This window comes from Magallana gigas, chromosome 4, assembly GCF_963853765.1.
Source record: "Magallana gigas chromosome 4, xbMagGiga1.1, whole genome shotgun sequence".
Classification (NCBI taxonomy): Eukaryota; Metazoa; Mollusca; class Bivalvia; order Ostreida; family Ostreidae; genus Magallana; species Magallana gigas.
Window position 1 is genome coordinate 35,197,093 of NC_088856.1, and position 18,810 is coordinate 35,215,902.

Sequence of the window (18,810 nt, forward strand, 5' to 3'; positions counted from 1 at the left end):
AGTAAAACAAATCAGTACGTTGTCAAACCTTCTTCAAGCTCTTGTAATGAGTAAGTGAGATCTTCCTATATTAAAGGATTATAATTGGAGCGCCGCGGTAGGCCACTCGGATGTAATTATACAGTCTAGATTGTAATTATGGATTAAAAAGTGTAGGATTACGGTATGGTCCCTGAATTATCATGGATACAGGTAAGAAAAATTTAAAACATCTGTGAAAGAGCGCTCCAAGGTTTGAAAAAGAAAGTATGCCCCGAAGCTACATTTATAATGGAATTTACCTATGGACAGATTTTTTGCACCAATTTAGGGGGTAAACAATGAAACATTTACCTAGTTCTATGTCATCGACCCGAGATAAAGACTTATCCGATAGTCTATCCATGTGCTTGTTGATTATAAACACTCCGGATTTCCTCTGTTGAAATATTATCTGCACATATTTTTCAAGAGACTTGTAATGTTAGTTTTTTAGATTTTCTCAAAAATCATTTTTTGTGAGATCTGTAGCAGTGGTTATTCTTCAAGGAGACAGTTTGGGTGTTCCTAAGTTCATTCATTAATTAAACAGTCAGATTTTTTAGTTTCAAACCCCCATCAGAAGCAATATACACAAACATTTTTTTGTTTAAAATATACTTGTGCTTGATGCATACAATATACAATGTTTTATGTATCCTGACAACAAAACACGCAAATCAGCAGAGTTGCCAATCTCTGTTTTTTATGTCTCTGATATTATCAACTTGATTGTGAGTACTAATATTGTAGATTACTAAAAAATGTAAGGCCTATTGAAAAAAAAATTGTGTGTTTAGGGTAACTTTATGAAAAAATTAGGTTAGGTAGGTAGGAAATCTTTTTTATTTTATCATATTTTTTCTGCATGCATGAAACCTAAGAATGTTTGTTGGTGTCATATTTAATATAGGGTTTTTAATAGAAATAATATAAAAATCACAATTGGATAAAAATAGACATTTAAAAATGGTAGGATCGGGGCATTTTTGTAGGTTAGGTCGGGTTACCCTAAACACGCAACTTTTTTTTTAGGCCTAATTCATTGCATCAGCATGGGCTACTACAGTTTACACACAATTTTCAGAACCCATGATTCTTTGACCTTCTTATTTTAAAACACTTGTATTAAAAATATATTTGTTATAACTATTAATTCACATGTTATACATACCTGTAACTTTCTTCACATTACACGTGAAATAAGTGATTATCAAGTACATGAAAGCCAGATGGTCAGACTTGCTAATGCCCTATATAGCTGAGACTTAGATTCCAATTTATGCAAACCCATATATTGCTAATATATCTGAGAAATAAGTACATGTACCATTTTTAACATTATGATTTTAAATTTGTCATTCCAATCATAGAAGAGCCCTGTAATATTTTAGCCTAATGCTGTTGTTGGAATTGAAAACCGAACTATGGAGTGATCAATGCAAAACAGCTAAAAAAGCTAGCTTATAAAGGGACAATGTTATGCAACTTTGATGTCTGAATGACCACAAGAATCTATATTTTGGCATTGACAGAATATCTTGGCTTCAATTGGTTTATTGGGTTACTTTTTTTTTGTTTAATGCGCGCTGCAGGTGAAGGATACATTAAATATTAAGTGGACAATTGTTTGACGTACTAGCTGTATCAAAAATACAATCAACGATTGTTGCCTCGGATAGTCTGATGTCAAAACAACAAGGAAGTGATTTAAGTAGTTTATCCAAGGTCAGCTACCCTGCAAGTACATGAATCTATATATGCTTTATATTCTGAAACAAGAAAACAGCGCTGCAGACTATGAGAAGAGCAATTGAGATATTACTTGTGAATATTGATGCATTGCTGAGTAGATGGTGAATAAGGGATGCTGAGTGATCATTTTTGAATGAATGATCAGACTCTTTTAAATAATCATTTTGAAAGCAAAAATTCTTTTTTGCTTCAAGGAGGCAGGATGCTTCACAAATTTTAACCATCAGACCTACCTTAGAATTTTAAATATGATTTTTAGCTGTAAACTTTGAAATTATCGCCCCGTTTTATTTCGGCACCATTTGCCCTTGTTCTCAGCAGATGAATTTAAGCCCAGGCGAATTCCAATGTCTCAAATTATATCTCTCTTAAAAACACAACTGTGTCTAGGCAAATTCAAGATGCAGCGAAGTTGTTTGTTTGCAAGTGTAGAAGGATTACAAGATTCACCTCCAATATATGTTAGTTACAATGTAATTCTGCAGAGATGGCATGACAAACAGGAGAGCAGTAAATTGACTGGCAATTAATTTACCATCTTTAATAGATCTGATGACTCACAAGATCAATATTGATGAACCACGCATGGAAAAACCATTGTTTTTCATCCATTTTACAATTTACCTCTATTGAAGACCTGGCATGTTCTGTAATATTTTCTAATTATATTGAAACCTGCTGGCAGGAATGTGTTTATCAAGCCTACAGCAATCAATGGCTTTTGAGGTTCTCTGTGTAAGAGGGAATGTGTGAAATTGCTGTGATATCATTCAATTATACATGAAACTTCAAACACAGCTGACAAACCTTACTGTGGAAGTAGTTGTGGGGGTTTGCTAAATTCATCTATTCCTAATCTTTTAAAGGGACTTGGACACAATTTGAGATCAAAAATTTTATTTTTATTTTTAATGTATAAAATGGTTAACTGGTGCATTTTAAATGATTGACCAAAATATTGAATGTTAAAGTCAAGTTACGAGTGAGATACAGAGGTACGAATTGGTTGTAATGTAAACAAAGCTCGAGTCTTATAGTTGTTAACAAAAATGTAATGGAGAGAATTACCATTTCGTAGACAAAATGACATGCAAGAAACAATTTAAACTAATTCAATATCTTCATAAATGCTATTTTCAACAAAAGAAAGATACATTTGATTGAAACTTACAACAATACAACACATTTGTAAAAAATGACATTTTCGAGCTTTGTTTACAAAACAAAGAATTATAAACTCTGTATCTTGATATTTGACTTTCAAATTTTGACATAGCATTGTAAACTTCTATATTTATCAGTATAAACATTGAAAATGGGAAAATAAAATTTGAAAATTTTAAGTCAAATCATGTCCAAGTCCCTGAGCATGAATGAAAGTGTAAACTATAAATTTTCCAAAATTTTGAAATAATTTTGAAAATTATCTAGACTTCAGACAGTAAAGTATATATAATACTGCTAGGTTACAAAATAAGAAAGAGATGTATTCTTTATTTTCTATATATCTACCGGTATTTACATTGTATAAAATAATGCATTGTTTTAAAAGCACACTAAACATGAGCATACATATTTATAACAACTTTGTCACACAGAGAGAGAGAGAGAGAGAGAGAGAGAGAGAGAGAGAGGAGAGAGAGAGAGAGAGAGTAACCCAGTAGTCAAAAGTTCAAGACCCAATTCGTTCAAGAATCTGGCACGTTTGACTGACTGGTCACTGACAGCCTTTAGACCCATATACAGAGAGAAGCAAAATCAGGGCAAACTGACTGTGTCATTCACACAAGTAGTTTATACTGCAGACTGGTGCTTATTTATGAATAGACAGGAAATGTATAAAGAGGAGAGAGCTTGTGTGTTCAGAGATTGAATTGCTCTGTGATTCATGCTCAGCTCCATTGTCAAAAACACAAAGTTTGGTGGTGGTATTTTTTTTTCATATCTCCCGAATGTTTCATTCAAAACGCACTGAGGACTGCGACTGCTGATAGGAAAGGGTTCCTTAATATACACACACACAGGCACTTGACTTCTTTTTCGTATTGCTGTGCGTTGCTGCTGGTTAGGGATCGCTAAAACGTTGGCTTTGATGGTCGTCACAGGGTATGCTTGCAATCTCAAGTACTTGTGAATGAAAAAGACATTTTCTATTGAGTTGGCTGAGAGTCGCAACTTTTTCATGTGATCTCATTACAAGAATTCAGTCGGAATGAAGGACTCCTTGTCTTTGGTTAACAAGGTCTGCTCTCAGACAGGTAAATTTATTACTTAGAAGTTGTTCAATTTTTGTTAAAAAATCACCGGCAGGTATGCATGTACCACTAATGAAGAAATTCAATGTATAGTACTCAGTCTTACTTGTTTTAATAATTTTAAATGCATCTACCAAAAGCATATTACAGTTTCTTGCCATATTAATGCTAAATCTCTCTTCTGTTACTAATTGAATTGTCTTGTAAATATATCAGATGACAGTGTTTGAGAAGAAATTTGAAATTGATGAAAGCGTAGTTAGTTGTTTAATAATGATAACCTGGTGACAATCATCAATGGTTATTTGTATTTTATTGGGCACTAATGGTAATGAAAGGAAGACCTTGATGCATGCATTGCTTGCATTATATGCAGTAATTTGGTCTACAATGATGAATTTTTGAAGTTCAACAGACCGTAACATGTAAGGATCCTGGTATTAAATAGGGATCAGATATTTTTTTCCAAATATCTTGTACCTGGTACATATTTTAAATTCGTACATATTTTAAAATTGTGGGAGTTTGTGACCTTAAGTTTTGTACTTTTTAGGGTGGAGTTTTGGTAGAGCCTTCCAATAATACTTCCTAGATCTGACGGTGTCATGATAATTTTCTTAATGCCGTCTGTTATATAAACTTGTACATACACAAACTTTAAGATAAAGGTCCATGCATAATACATTGTAGTGTACTTTTTCAAATACTAACAGTAAATGAAATTGATAATGTCTATTGACATATATCACTTTCAACTTTGATTCCAGGGAATGGTCAATTTAATCCATACAAAACTCAATATGTGAATAACAGTGGTTTTCCTCCCTTGAAATGATTTTTGAAAGTCCCTGCAAATAAGTTTCATTTTTCTAACTTGATGATTGAGCAGCAAACTCTTATACATGTTTATGCTATTCTTCATTCTTTAATCAGATTTAGAATGTAATTAGTTACCCTTAAGTAAGTCATTTGTTAGGAGGGGATGTAAAATTGTAAATGTAAATACCTTAATCCCTTGGGAACATTTTAAAATTGAGAATTATACATCATATGATTCTTCCTATTTATTAAGTTGTGCATGAATGTTTACAAGAATCCTTTCTCTGCCAGACTTGCAAATTTTTGTGTTAATCTCTTTATTCCCTCTCAAGTTTATTTATAGATTTCATGAGGTTAAAAAAGTCTCTATTTGCTTCAGGCAGATAACATTCTTTAGTTTTTTATGACAACATTAAAAACTCATTTTTTTTTCAAAGTCTAAAGCAGAGAAAAACATGGCCCATTATATCAGCAGGCTTTATTAAAGACACTGAAGTTCAGCTTCAACACCTGGACAGAACGAGATAAATCTTGCTAATTATTGTGATTGCTATGAACAAAAAAAATGAAAAAGAAAATTTCAAATGTTTAGATCTTTTTGGCAAGGGTCGTACTGAAATATCTGATCAAAAGTAAACAATTATCATGTTTTTCTCAATTCTAGATTGAATTCTGATGCAGTAAAAATGCTATTCATATGTTTGGGTACAGATTAAACCTACCAGTATATTAAGTGCTGGTATAGTCTTTAATATAAGCAGTAAAGAACGGCTACATGACAGGATCTTAATAATTAATGCATCATTTGCTTGGGACATTACCATCAGATTGTGTGTTAAGAAGTAAAAGGACTAATTTTCTCTCTTGATTTTTGGTATTACATACATGTATATATTTTAACATGTATATCCCATGGATCTATTTTAAAAATCTTTTGAATGCAGCACTTCAATTCCTTGGCACTTTGATTATACTAATGCTTGAAGTAGATCATACTAGATATTTATGACATTTTCTCATTTGATTCATTTTAGAACCCGGGCCAATGACACAGACTGATGCCAATGCTAATCAGTAAGTACTAATTATGTGATATGTTGTAATTATAACTACTGTACTTCCTTTGTTCCTGGTCTGATATATTTGGCTTGTTAAAAGGGAGGGGTTGCGTAATTATATTACTCATTTATTATTTGGAAAAACCTTGAAATACCTTTTATGTTGTATCTAAATATAAGGACACATGTTTAACAAGCTTAACATAAAGGTATAAATCTTAAATAGCACTGAGGAATCTTTAAACTATTGTCACAAGACTGTGGTTTTAGCTCACCTGAGCCAAAGGCTCAAGTGAGCTTTTCTGATCACAATTTGTCCGTTGTCTGTCGTTGTCGTCGTTGTCGTTGTCGTCGTTGTCGTTGTTAACTTTTCACATTTTCATCTTCTTCTCAAGAACCACTGGACAGATTTCAACCAAATTTGGCACAAAGCACCACTAGGTGAAGGGGATTCAAGTTTGTTCAAATGAAGTGCCACGCCCTTTTTAAAGGGGAGATAATTGAGAATTATTAAAAATTTGTTGGTATTTTTCAAAAATCTTCTTCTCAAAAACTATTCAGCCGGAAAAGCTTAAACTTGTGTGGAGGCATCCTCAGGTAGTGTAGATTCACGTTTGTTCAAATCATGGTCCCCGGGGGTAGGGAGGGGCCACAGTTGGGGGATCAAGTTTTACATAGGAATATATAGAGAAAATCTTTAAAAATCTTCTTCTCAAAAACTATCAGGCCAGAAAAGCTCAAATTAAAATGGGAGCATCCTCAGGTAGTGTAGATTCAAGTTTGTTCAAATCATGGTTCCCGGGGGTAGGGTGGGGCCACAATTGGGGGATCAAGTTGTACATAGGAATATATGGGGAAAACTTTAAAAATCTTCTTCACAAAAACTTTGAGGCCTGAAAAGCTCAAATTTAAATGGAAGCATCCTCAGGAAGTGTAGATTCAAAATTGTTCAAATCATGAATCCCGGGGTTAGGGTGGGGCCACAATTGGGGGATCAAGTTTTACATAGGAATATATAGAGAAAATTTTTAAGAATCTTCTTCTCAAAAACTATTAGGCCAGAAAAGCTCAAATTAAATTGGAAGCATGCTCAGGAAATGTAGATTTAAGTTTGTTCAAATCATGGTCCCCGGGGGTAGGATGGGGTCACAATTGGGGGATCAAGTTTAAATTAGGAATATATAGAGAAAATCTTTAAAAATCTTCTTCTCAAAAACTACTAGGCCAGGAAAGCTCAACTTTGAGTGGAAGCATCCGCAGGTAGTGTAGATTCAAGTTTGTTTAAATCATGGTCCCCCGGGGTAGGGTGGGGCCACAATAGGGGGATCATGTTTTAAATATAGAGAAAATCTTTAAAAATCCATCTTCTAAAAAACTATTAGGCCAGAAAAGCTCAAATTAAAATGGAAGCATCCTCAGGTAGTGTAGATTTAAGTCTGTTCAAATCATGATCCCCGGGGGTAGGGTGGGGCCACAATTGGGGGATCAGGTTTTACATAGGAATATATATAGAGAAAATCTTTGAAAGCTTATTCTCAAAATCTATTAGGCCAGATAGGCTCAAATTAAAATGGAAGCATCCTCAGGTAGTGTAGATTCAAGTTTGTTTAAATCATGGTCCCCGGGGGTAGGGAGGGGCCACAATTGGGGGATCAATTTTTACATAAGAGTATATAGAGAAAATCTTTTTAAAAATTTCTTTTAATAACTATTTGGCCAAGAAATCTCAAATTGGCATGTAACCATCCTCAGATAATGTAGATTCAAGTTTGTTCAAATCATGGTTCCTGGGGGTAGGGCGGGGCCACAATGGGGGATACATTTTTATATATAGAGAAAATCTTTAAAAGTCTTCTTCTCAAATGTATTAGGCCAGGAAAGCCCAAATTTGAGTGGAGGCATCCCCAGATCATATAGATTCAAGTTTGTTTAAATAATAGTCCAGGGGTAGGGTGAGCCACAATGGGGGATGAAATTTTACTTAGGAATATATAGAGAAAATCTTTCAAAATCTTCTTTTTAAAGACTATTTGGCCAGAAAAGCTTAAACTTGTGTAGAGGCATCCTCGGGTAGTGTAAATTCAAGTTCGAAAATCACTAGTGGTAGGGCGGGACCGTGATGGCGGTTTGAATTTATACATAGGAATATATAGAGAAAATCTTTAAAAATATTCTGGGAAAGTTTTTGGTCCAAAACTCAGTACTTAGTGTGAAAGCACAGGTTATGAGATTAAAGGTAGATTTAAGTTTGATGAAACCATGATTCCCTAGAGAATAGTGGGGCCACGAAATAGGGGGGGGGGGGTATATAGGAATAGAGAAAAATCTTAGAGGTACAACAACAAAAGGGGCTTGGTATTTACCAAAAATTAAGAGGTGGATAAAAATTGGCAGATTTTCAATTTTTTTTAGCAAGATCTACTGTACTCAGTTGTCAAGATATTTTGATGCTGTAATGCTAATTTGATCAGAATTAAGGCAATTGTTGCTCAGGTGAGCGATGTGGCCCCTGGGCCTCTTGTTTTTTCCTTTTTGTGCAAGTCATATTCCAATTTAAGTTCTTGGAGTATGGGTTTGTGACGATAAAATATTATTCAACCTAAGTTTATTTTCAGGATATGAAAAGCTGCTTAATGCTTTGCTTATTATGAATTATACATGTATTTCCCATACATTAATTATTGATGAACATAATATCTTTTTTTAACTTCACATATTTATATCTTTTGAATGAGGGCATTCTTACGCATGTTACATATAACAATACTTTGAAATTGGCCATTTATTAATATTAATGGTGTCTTAATTTTCTAATTACAAATTTATCTTATGACAAATGTTATTTACTTTGATACTAAATATAATCGGCACAAAAAAGAAAGGGATATTTTTAATTAAAAAAAAAAAAAGATTTAGAAAAAAAGCAAATTTTGACTTAATCATCTTCAATCATGCATTTCTTGTTAGGAATCCTATGGTAACAGCTTAGGACTTTGATCTTTGTTTTACAAGTATTCAGAAAAGAGGGTTGTTTTTGTCTTTAGATATGTCTGGTGGGGTTTTCTCATTTATTGGACAATGTTTTGTAGATTTCTTATAACATGTGTAGTCAATTAACGATGCACTCAGTTGTTGTACGTTAATGGTGCTTAACAATGAAAAAGATGTTTTGGTTAAAAAAAAGTTTATATTGCAATTTGCAAAGGAAGATGACATTAGGACCACAGAAATATTTTCACAGAGATGAAATATTTGTTTTTATTATCAAAGCTATCAGAGAGTTAATTTTTTAAAGCACTGCATGTTTATAGGAATCTGTTGATATAAGATAAGAAGAACATTTTCTCTCTCTGCAAATTCAGAAATGAAATATTGTCAAGATTTTAAAAAGATGCAGGTTAAGGATGTTAAAAATTCCAAGAACTGAAATATATTCTTTATTTTCTATATATCTATTTACATTGTATAATGCATTGTTTTAAAAGCACACTAGACATGAGCATACATATTTATAACAACTTTGTCAGAGAGAGAGAGAGAGAGAGAGAGAGAGAGAGAGAGAGAGAGAGAGAGAGAGAGAGAGAGAGAGAGAGAGAGAGAGAGCAGCACAAATATTTGATGCTTTGACCTTGATCACATGTATCTTATCTGAAAATCTCAGTGGGGAAGAAAAATAATTTGTACAGGTCTCAAATGCTCATGTTTTGAGATGTATATTTAATCATGCTGGGCCTTGGTTTTGATAGACAAGCATCACCTTAGCACCTGGTGCAAACACATTCTGGTTATCAGGAGTGAAAGGTTTTCAGTTTCCCCGAAGTCTTAGATTAGTGGTGCACGTCTCTGTGAGTTTGATGTATTGGGGGACTTGAGTTTGTTTTTGCTGGGAACTGAGTCATTTCTTCATTATCATGCATTTGAATCAGCATTTGTGATTGCATTTCTCTTTTTAAGAGTATATAAATCCCTTTGGATCATTTAGAATTTTTTAGAACTCTATGAAAATGAGTAGGAACTGAGGTAAGGGGCCATAATCTATATATCAGTAGTTGATATATGCATACAGTTTTTTTTAACATCAAAAGACATTTTTACATTCACATTTTACAAAAAATTTTGAGACTTCTTTTAAAACACTGAAATTGTTAATCTATTATGATAACAAAATATATGAATTTAATTTAAATTAAGGAGGGAAAAATATCTACAATCAGTAGATAGATTGATTAGATATCAACAGATATCACTCTGGATATAATTATGTCCATTTAGATTTGTTCAAAATATTCAAAATGCATTATATGATTTTAAAGATTAGGGTCCCTTTCTGTGGCGCCCTATTGTGATCTGTCTGTCCGTCCGTCTGTCTGTCCGTTCAAGATTGCTTGTCCTGAGCATATCTTCTCTCACCTAAGCCCAATCTGGCTCATACTTGGGTTAAGGTTGTGCAATGATCTTGAACCATCTTTCTAGGTCCAAGGTTAAGGTCATAGCAGAATTATAAATAAATCCTTGTTCAGAGCACATCTTCTCTCCCGTTGTTCAAATCTAGCTCATATATCACTCACAGAGTGTCTATGGTCAAAGGGTGTGTAGTGACCTTGAATGAAGTTTGTAGGTCAAGGTCATATCGGATCATGCAAAAACTCAAATTTTCAGATCATATATGCTTTTCACTTAGCCCTATTTGGCTTTTTGGTTAATTGCATGCAGTGACCTTGAACAAGTCAATGTGAAGGTCATAGCAGATCTCTTTGTAATGAGTTTTAGACCATAGATTATTTCCCATTTGGTTAATCTGTTCAGATTGAACAAAAATGCCTGTATGTAAGAAGAAATGAAATGAAATTGAATTAGAAGTCATGGTCAAAGCAAAATTCTGAAATTCATTTCTGTCTATTGTCCACTATTTAAGCGGGGCCCTTTGAGGTGGTCACCGTCTTAATGGTGTCTAGTTTACATATAAGATGAATCTTAATTCAGTGTAGACTAAAAATTGAATATATTTCAATTGCAAAAATGAAAAAAAATCCTCATGAAAAAGATACTTTATTTTGTAAAATCATGAAAATCATTACAGTAACTCTATACTTGTTGATCAATTGTACAGTATACATTAGTGAGACAATGAAATAACCTCCCTTACGTGACAAATGTTGTACCCAATATCTGTTTGAAGATGAAGGGTGTGGTAGTTAAAACTTGATGTATGGATGTAGATGTTGAGAACTTGATGAGTAGGTGTAGATGTCTCTAAGTGTTTTGTTATTGACAGTTTATGCAAGAGAATGGCAGGTGTGTTCTCTGAGGTTGTGATATAAACACCCAGAGAAATTAATTAACTGTTCTAACATTTGTTGAGTTAAGGCTCATACTGATATCTTTTTGGCTGAGACAAAGAGGAATTCAGACTCTCAAAGCATAAATGTTTACCTTGGAACATTTCAAAGGAAATAAAATATATCTCACAAGAGAGAGAGAGAAAAAGCAAAAAAAAAAAAGAAAAGCAAGCCAAGAGCAAATCCATCTGTCTGAATCTTTCATTTGTATTGAAAACAAATAAGTGAGTGTGGCTTTTTTTTCTTCAGACTCCCAAGATGCAAGCCACCTGTGCCGAGGAAGCCATCCATCAGCCCCAAACCGGCTAACCTTTCGCGGTCACCCAGTGCCCCAACCAATCAAGGTGATTCAATGCAGAGAATACAAAACCTGTCTGTAGGAAATGGGAATTGCAATCTTGCATGGAACGAAAGTTCTCAAGAAACTGTATATGATTTATATCTTATTTTCCATGATCAAAAGCATTCTGAACAAAATATAACATTTGTTAGATTATTTTTGTTTTATTTTTTTTGGGGGGGGGGGGAGGGGGTTATATTTATTAAGCAGATTTGAGCTGCACTTGAATTTTATTGAAAGTTATGAGTTATGAAGTTTGATATGCTGTGAATTATTTTTAGAATACTTGATGACTCAGTTTTCTTGGAAGATTTCATAATTTCCCATCTTCAATGATTTTACATCCTAAATGAATTCTGAAACAATTAATTAATGCACAGTCTTTTTTTTTTACTATTCATTGGAGTGAATTTGTAGAACCAAGCTGTAGAAAAAAACATCATCCTCAACTGTGGGAAGATTCAGTCCAACAAATTTTAAATGAATGGATTTCACAGCAGGATGAATCAGAATATAAAAAAGTATAGATGTATAAAAAGTATTTGATGATGGAATATATATATTTTTTTTAGATGGTACGGCACGAAACTCCCCTCCTCCTCTACCAATAACACCTCCAAATTGTGGATTGAGAAAAACAAAGAGCACATCTAATGCCAGAAGCACACCACTCAGCACATCAGCACATTTGTCAAGCACAAATCAAGCACAACCAGATCATAGCACATCAAACTGCAATCAGATAACCATTAATGGAACATTCGACCAAACAAATTCATCTTCACAGAATGTGGACCAATCACATTTACCAAGTTACACATGTGACCAAAATCAAAATGCAGCATCATCAAATGAGGACTTGACCAAATTCCCCAAAAGCCAAAGTTTTTTAAAAGCCCCCAAACCAAGACTCCCGAGAACTTCTTCCAATTCTAAGGTCAACCAGAACTGCAGCCCGCTTTCTTCGAAATCAAATTCTCCAAATTTGGTCAGAAAATCAAAGGATCCTGTGTCAAAAAGTACTTTCTATGATTATGAATGTAATTCGGTAGAAACCCATTCTGGAAAGAGCTGCTTTTATGTTGCACCAGAAGATTTAGGGAGCAAGACAACTGTGTTTGACAACCAGGCTGATAAACAAGCAGCTTGTGTGGACAAGAAATCTTTGTCTGAAACTGCTTCCCATCTCAATGGAGAAAACATCAAAACCAACTCATCTAAGAAACCTGCCAAAATTCCACCCAAAGTTCCTCCAAAAGTAAGTCCAAAAAGAGTGGGAAGCCAAAAGAACCTCTCTGCTTCTGTTGATTCTCAACCAAACCTTGCTCCTTCATCCACTTCTGAGTGTGTGTCACAGAAGATTGAAGTAAGGGTGGTAGAAACTTCGGCATTACCTTCTGGAGATGATAGTGGGCATTGTTTGAAAGTGGAGATAGACTCTGCATCACAAGATGTGAATGGGAATTCTAATGTTGGTAAAGTACAGACATTGAGTCCCAGTATTGGGAGTAAAACTCCATCTCCAAGACCAAGACCCCAGCCCAAACCCAGGAAAAGTATGACCCCAAGCCCAAGGAAGATGAGGGAAAATTTTGAAGATGATATTAAAAGTGATGAAAGTAAGTCAGTTGATCCCACACCAAAGAAAGAAACAGATGTGGACAAACTGAGCAATGATGTTGGTAAGGTGCCTGAAAGTGTGGATGAAGTGACAGAGATTGTGGTTGATGTGAAAGACAATGTGGAGAAAGTTTTAGAAAATGTGGAAAATAGTCAAAGTGAAAAGGTAATATCCTGTGAATGTAACGAAGAAGAAAAAGTGAAAGACTTGGAACAAAAATGTCTAGTGAATAATCCCCTCGAAAATGTTGTCATGACTTTTAGGACATCTGAAGCCAAACCATCTAAGGAAAGTCTTGTGGACCAAACTAGTATTGTCTGTGATAAAACCAAATCTAATGAACCCTTAGATCAACCTGAGATTATTACTCAAGATAGTGTAAGGCAAAGTGAAGAACCTGTGCTTTCTGTTGTGGAAGATGATAATTCAGCAGGAAATGTTGTGCAGAGTGATTCAAAGAAACCTGTGGATATTTTAGAGGACGATCTTCCAGAGACTTCATCCCTTTTGGATGAGATTGAAAAAATTGTCACAAAGAGGATGAGTAGTCTTGAAAACCCTGTGCAGGAAGGCATGGAAGAGAAAAACCAAAACTTACCCATCAGACCCCCCAGACCAAAGCGCGAGTCCAAGAAAACGTTTTCCATATGTTTGGATGGGAACCCAGTGGAAGGGGATTTCAGGGGTTCCACATCATCTGTAAATGAAATGCCCCCACCTAGTAGTAAGAAACCACCAAAACCTAAAAGACAAAAGCTCAACAAGAATGTTGTAAGCAGGAGCCAGTCGGATGTGTCTGGAATCCGTTCACATGGACTGGATCTGTGTAGCAAAGAGATAGACATTGACGCCAGTGAGGATGACAAAGACAAAAATGGTCCTGTTGTGCCCCCTAGAAGAACACAGGCCAAAAGTGGAGGGAAAGGTAGAAGTTTGACCGTGGATTTCTGTGTGCCAGCTAACCAGCATGCTTTGCTGAGGGAGATTGCTTTGGCAGACCATAGAAGGGAACTGGAGGCTTCTATAAGTCCAAAAAGTCCACAGTCCTCACAAAGTGTTGAAAACCTGCACACCCAACCAAGCTTGCAAAACACGAATCGACAACTCCGTCCCTCACGAAAAGCACCTCCACCCCCACCCCCCTCCATAGACTCCACTCCTAAATCCACAAAAACTGACAAAAAAGACTCCACAGAGGATATCACTCATCCACACAATAACAGTATGTTTGGTGGATCTCTTTCAGCCCCCACATTAAGTGATGATGACACGAGTAGTGTGGAAGCTCATGAGTATCACTACATCCCAGAGGACTTGATTAATCCACCATCTGCTGACTCCACTCTCCACAGAGAGAAATCGCCCTCTCCACCTGATCTTCCACCTAGGACTTACAACACAAGTCTTTCTACTTCAACCTCTGTGATTAGTCAGTCTGTTTTGAATGACAGCTGTCTGTCAGACAAGGACCGCCCAGTGAGTGTGGTCAGCGTCTTCAGCAGCCAATCAGAAAGTGGCTCATTTGGACATGGAAACGATGAATCAAGCTCAGAGGATTCAGAAACTGAAAGTAGTGAAGACAAGGTAAAATATATGCCCACTTTACATATATAAATACAAAGTAAAGTTATCAAAAAATTTAAACAACTTAAAAACTTTTATATGTTAAGTGTAAACTTTGTGTGTCAATATGTTTTGTTTTGTTTTAGTTTTGCATAAAGATCACACTGTTTGTAGGACAAGTTATATTTTACTCGACAAAGTAACTATTACAGATGCTTGCCATGCTTCATGAATGAAATGAAATACAATTGCATTTTGAATTCTTATTCAATGCCTTGGGAAGCTAACCCTGAACCAATTCATCTCCAAATTTTGCACAATGCAGAGATACTGCATGTAAATTCTGTTTGTTAAGTAAATGAAATCTTTTATACTAACATTGATATTGATTCGAAAACAAAATGCATACATTAAAACATTTTGAAATTTTTCCCTCTTAAATAGTTGTTAACCCAGTTGTGTTGAATAAACTTCATGGAATCCTTTGTAACTTAGTTATAAATGTGGGATTTTTTTTATTGCACAACTTATTTTTTTTCCTGCTCTAAAAGTACTAAGCTGTACTTGTAAACATGCCTTTTGATGTTTTTTATTTTCATCCTGATTTCACTTTATTTTTATCGATCAGCTTTATTTACGTACACGATTACGTTACAAAGTTATTTTTGAAAAAGAGGAACTATTATATAGAAAAATGAAATATTTCGTTGTATGTAAACTAAGTTACAGGAATGAATCCAGATATTGAGGTAATTAAATTTAAATCAGTTGAAATATTTAGGAATTTATGTTCTTGTGTAAAGAGAAAATGGATTTAATTCACTTAAGAATTTAAGAACTGATTTCTGTCTTGTTCATCCATAATTTGATTGGTTTCAGATTGCCAGGAAACGGGCCAAGAAAGTGTTCTACATCGCTAAGGAGATCTGTTCCTCGGAGGAAGTTTTTGTTGACGTTTTGAAGCTCTTGAACCTGGTAGGTTTACAATATCGTGGGCACTGTCTTACAAATTGTGATAACTCTCTACACAGAGGAGACGTAAACATTGGGTATCTGACTGACAGAGTCTGTCAGAAACATCAGTGACCCTTAGGCTTGAACCCCTCAAACAGGAAGTGTTTTTCTGATTTGTTAAATATACACTTCACCACACAGTTATGTTTTGTTTGGAGGAGGATCAAAGTTTTTTTTTTTTTTTAGGATAATTATTAATTTTATTTGGGGGGGGGGGGGGTCTTTTTTTATTGATTTTTTCTAAAACAAAACTAAGGTTTGTGAGTTATTGATTTTTATGCATGATTTATTTGAAAAGTTGTGTAAACTATACTTTAATCTTTATATTTTCCTTGAAGAGATAGCATTGTTTGCCTATTTTCCCTTTTTTCCCTTTTCAATACAAACAACAGTAACCTTGTATTTCCATGTAACTACTACATGTATAAGCACTTTATACTTTTTAAGCTTAGACTTCTCAACTATTATAAAACTGTATGAAAGAATACTGTGGTTTCATCAATATTCGTTGAATACCAATTTTCGTGGATTTCGTTGTTGATCCATGAAATTTAATGTTCATTGAAACGCATTTTCTATTAACATTTTGTATTGAAGGGGTCATTGGCCACTAATTTACGTATCCTTGAAACTGTGATTTTCACTTTATCCATGAAAATTGATATCCTTGAATATTAATGAAACTACAGTATTTAAGAAATGGTTAAAGTTAAAGCAAAAATATAATGATCTTTCAACATTAAAGGATAAGTAAATCTCTCACAATTTAGAGTAAGTGTATTTGTGCATTGTAGGATTTCCGAGTATTCATATCTCAGGCCACAGAAGCCAGTGGTAAGCCAGTGATTCCTAATGAAGTCCTGAACAAGATCCTGAACTACCTTCCTCAGCTACAGAACCTGAATGATGAGCTACTGAAAGATCTACAGACCAGGGTGGCCAAATGGTAAGGATGGGGTGGAGGATAGAGGTGGTTCACAAATCATTTCAATTTATTTCCTAATTAATGGTCCTCTCAAGGACAACAGGAGGGTTCTCATGATCTGGAAAGGTGTGCATGCTGTGGATTAAGAACGAGTGAAGAGGGTTTTGTGTTGAAAGGAAATCAATCGTCTTTGTCTTGTCCAGAAGTTTCAGTCCTTGAGGGGCCCTGGGGAGGGTGTCTAAGAATGTGGGGTCTGGTAGTCTTCAAAAAATGCCATGAGGAGATTTGGGAGGCTAACTGCTGCATGGGATTGTTTATTTACAATGTGAACAATTGATTTGAGCTCAAATGTTGAGGAACATTAGAAAGAGTCGATACATCACTTTATAGCAGTAAGGAGACAAGAAGCAAGAAATGGTGCCATAGACCTGGAATCTGGCCAAATGATGATGGCAGAAGGGAGTTATCTTCTTGTATATTGAAAATAAAGTTTAATAGTTGTAGTTGTGATATGAAAGTGTTGCATGTAATTTGAAAGAGAGGCTGTGGGAATAAGGAGTTGGCTCATACAGTTTGCAGGAAAAAGGTTCTATATTTGTGGATGTCAGAAATTTTGTCCCAGTTTATACCATTAGTTTATCCTGTCAAAAGTAACGCACAGTATTGGGTGTGTTTAAATAGTTTTCTTAAAAAACAAAGAATTTACATAACTATCAATGTGATCATGGTGCTAGTTAAATCAATAAATCAATTTGGATGAATCTATTTTTCAGTGGTTTTTATAGACGGAACGATAAAGATGAGATAAATGCTGTATGTTATGCACTAGAGTTTGTTCGATCTGCCAAGATACGCATCATGTGCAGCATGTGTCTTAATTATTCATAAATTTGATGCAGTGCAAGATTATAGGCAGTGCAGCTAAAGTCTGCTAACAAACAGGGCTGTCGATCTGCTCATATTTCTGTATTGATGCTACTTAACCAAATTCCTGGTGGCTAATGTAGAAACATGTCAAAACAGAATGAAACAAAACAAACTGTTATATACTAAAAGAGGACGAAATACTATGAATTTTATCATTGTATGTTGCACACTTATAATTTTTTTAAAAACTTGAGTTTTGAGTAGATCCCTAAATTTGAATGTTTATTGGAGTATAATAAGAGAAAAATAGATATTCATTAATATAACCAAGCTTGAAATTTAATTTCACTAAATATACAAATATTTATGCCCAAGAGGTCTAATGATTTTCTAGGGAGGATTTTCCCCAGGTGGCAGACATTTTCGTAAAGAAGGGACCATTCCTTAAGTTGTACACTTCATATATTAAGGACTTCTCGGAAGCCACGGATATCATGGACGAGGCTTGTAAGAAATATCCCTCATTTCTCACCGCAGTCAAACAGTTTGAGGTTAGTCGTAACACACTCCATTCAAATGTTTTGGATGCATTGCATTGTTTTGAAAGCTGTCGCTGTTAATGTTTATGCATCAGTTTGCATACACCGTGTTATATTGACCTGCACCAAAATTAACTCACATTTTGTTCAAAGCAATTAAGAGGAACTTTTAAATACATTTGAAAAGTTGCTTTTCAATTTTTTTTTTTTTTCAAAAATGAAATTTGAAATATTGAAATATTTCCTCAAAAGTCAAAATGTTTACATGTTGGTCATAAACATCAGTTATCTTGTGTTCACTGTTGTCAACTTTTATATGACATTGAAATATTGTTTTGTTACAGAGAAGTCCCCGATGTGCCAATTTAGGACTGAAACATTACATGTTGAAACCCATTCAGAGAATTCCACAGTATAAACTACTGCTTCAAGGTAAAGCACTCAATAGTTGAGGAACAATGCCACTTAAGCAGGAAGCAGTCATTTACCATTGAAATAAAATAGTTCTATTTTTATCAGCTTTAGTGACTTCTGTCAAATTTAGCATGAGAATTTGATTTTTGTTTTCCTTTATTGAAATTCATTTATTTCAATCTACCTGTAATTTCCATGATGAAAGCTGTCAGTAAGATAGTGAGAACTTGTTAAGTTTTACCTGGAATTACTATCTTATGAATGTGATCTTGAATTGAACTTG

The 18,810-nt window shown here is 34.6% G+C and overlaps 1 protein-coding gene across 3 annotated transcripts in view; it reads left to right on the forward strand.

Annotated features, from left to right (window-relative positions):
- The window catches only part of LOC105328378 (FYVE, RhoGEF and PH domain-containing protein 6), a 30,053-nt gene continuing 11,243 nt past the window's right edge, over nt 1-18,810 (forward strand). Inside the window, exons 1-8 of one of the 3 annotated variants that reach the window (XM_034449982.2) lie at nt 1-192; nt 5,882-5,921; nt 11,494-11,588; nt 12,157-14,789; nt 15,648-15,743; nt 16,577-16,728; nt 17,969-18,125; nt 18,458-18,545. In XM_034449982.2, coding sequence (XP_034305873.2) covers nt 183-192; nt 5,882-5,921; nt 11,494-11,588; nt 12,157-14,789; nt 15,648-15,743; nt 16,577-16,728; nt 17,969-18,125; nt 18,458-18,545 — 3,271 coding nt within the window. In that variant the 5' untranslated portion in view covers nt 1-182. Of the gene's footprint in view, nt 193-3,647; nt 4,032-5,881; nt 5,922-11,493; nt 11,589-12,156; nt 14,790-15,647; nt 15,744-16,576; nt 16,729-17,968; nt 18,126-18,457; nt 18,546-18,810 lie in introns of those variants that run through there. The other 2 variants (XM_034449981.2, XM_011429230.4) reach the window with 2 other exon arrangements.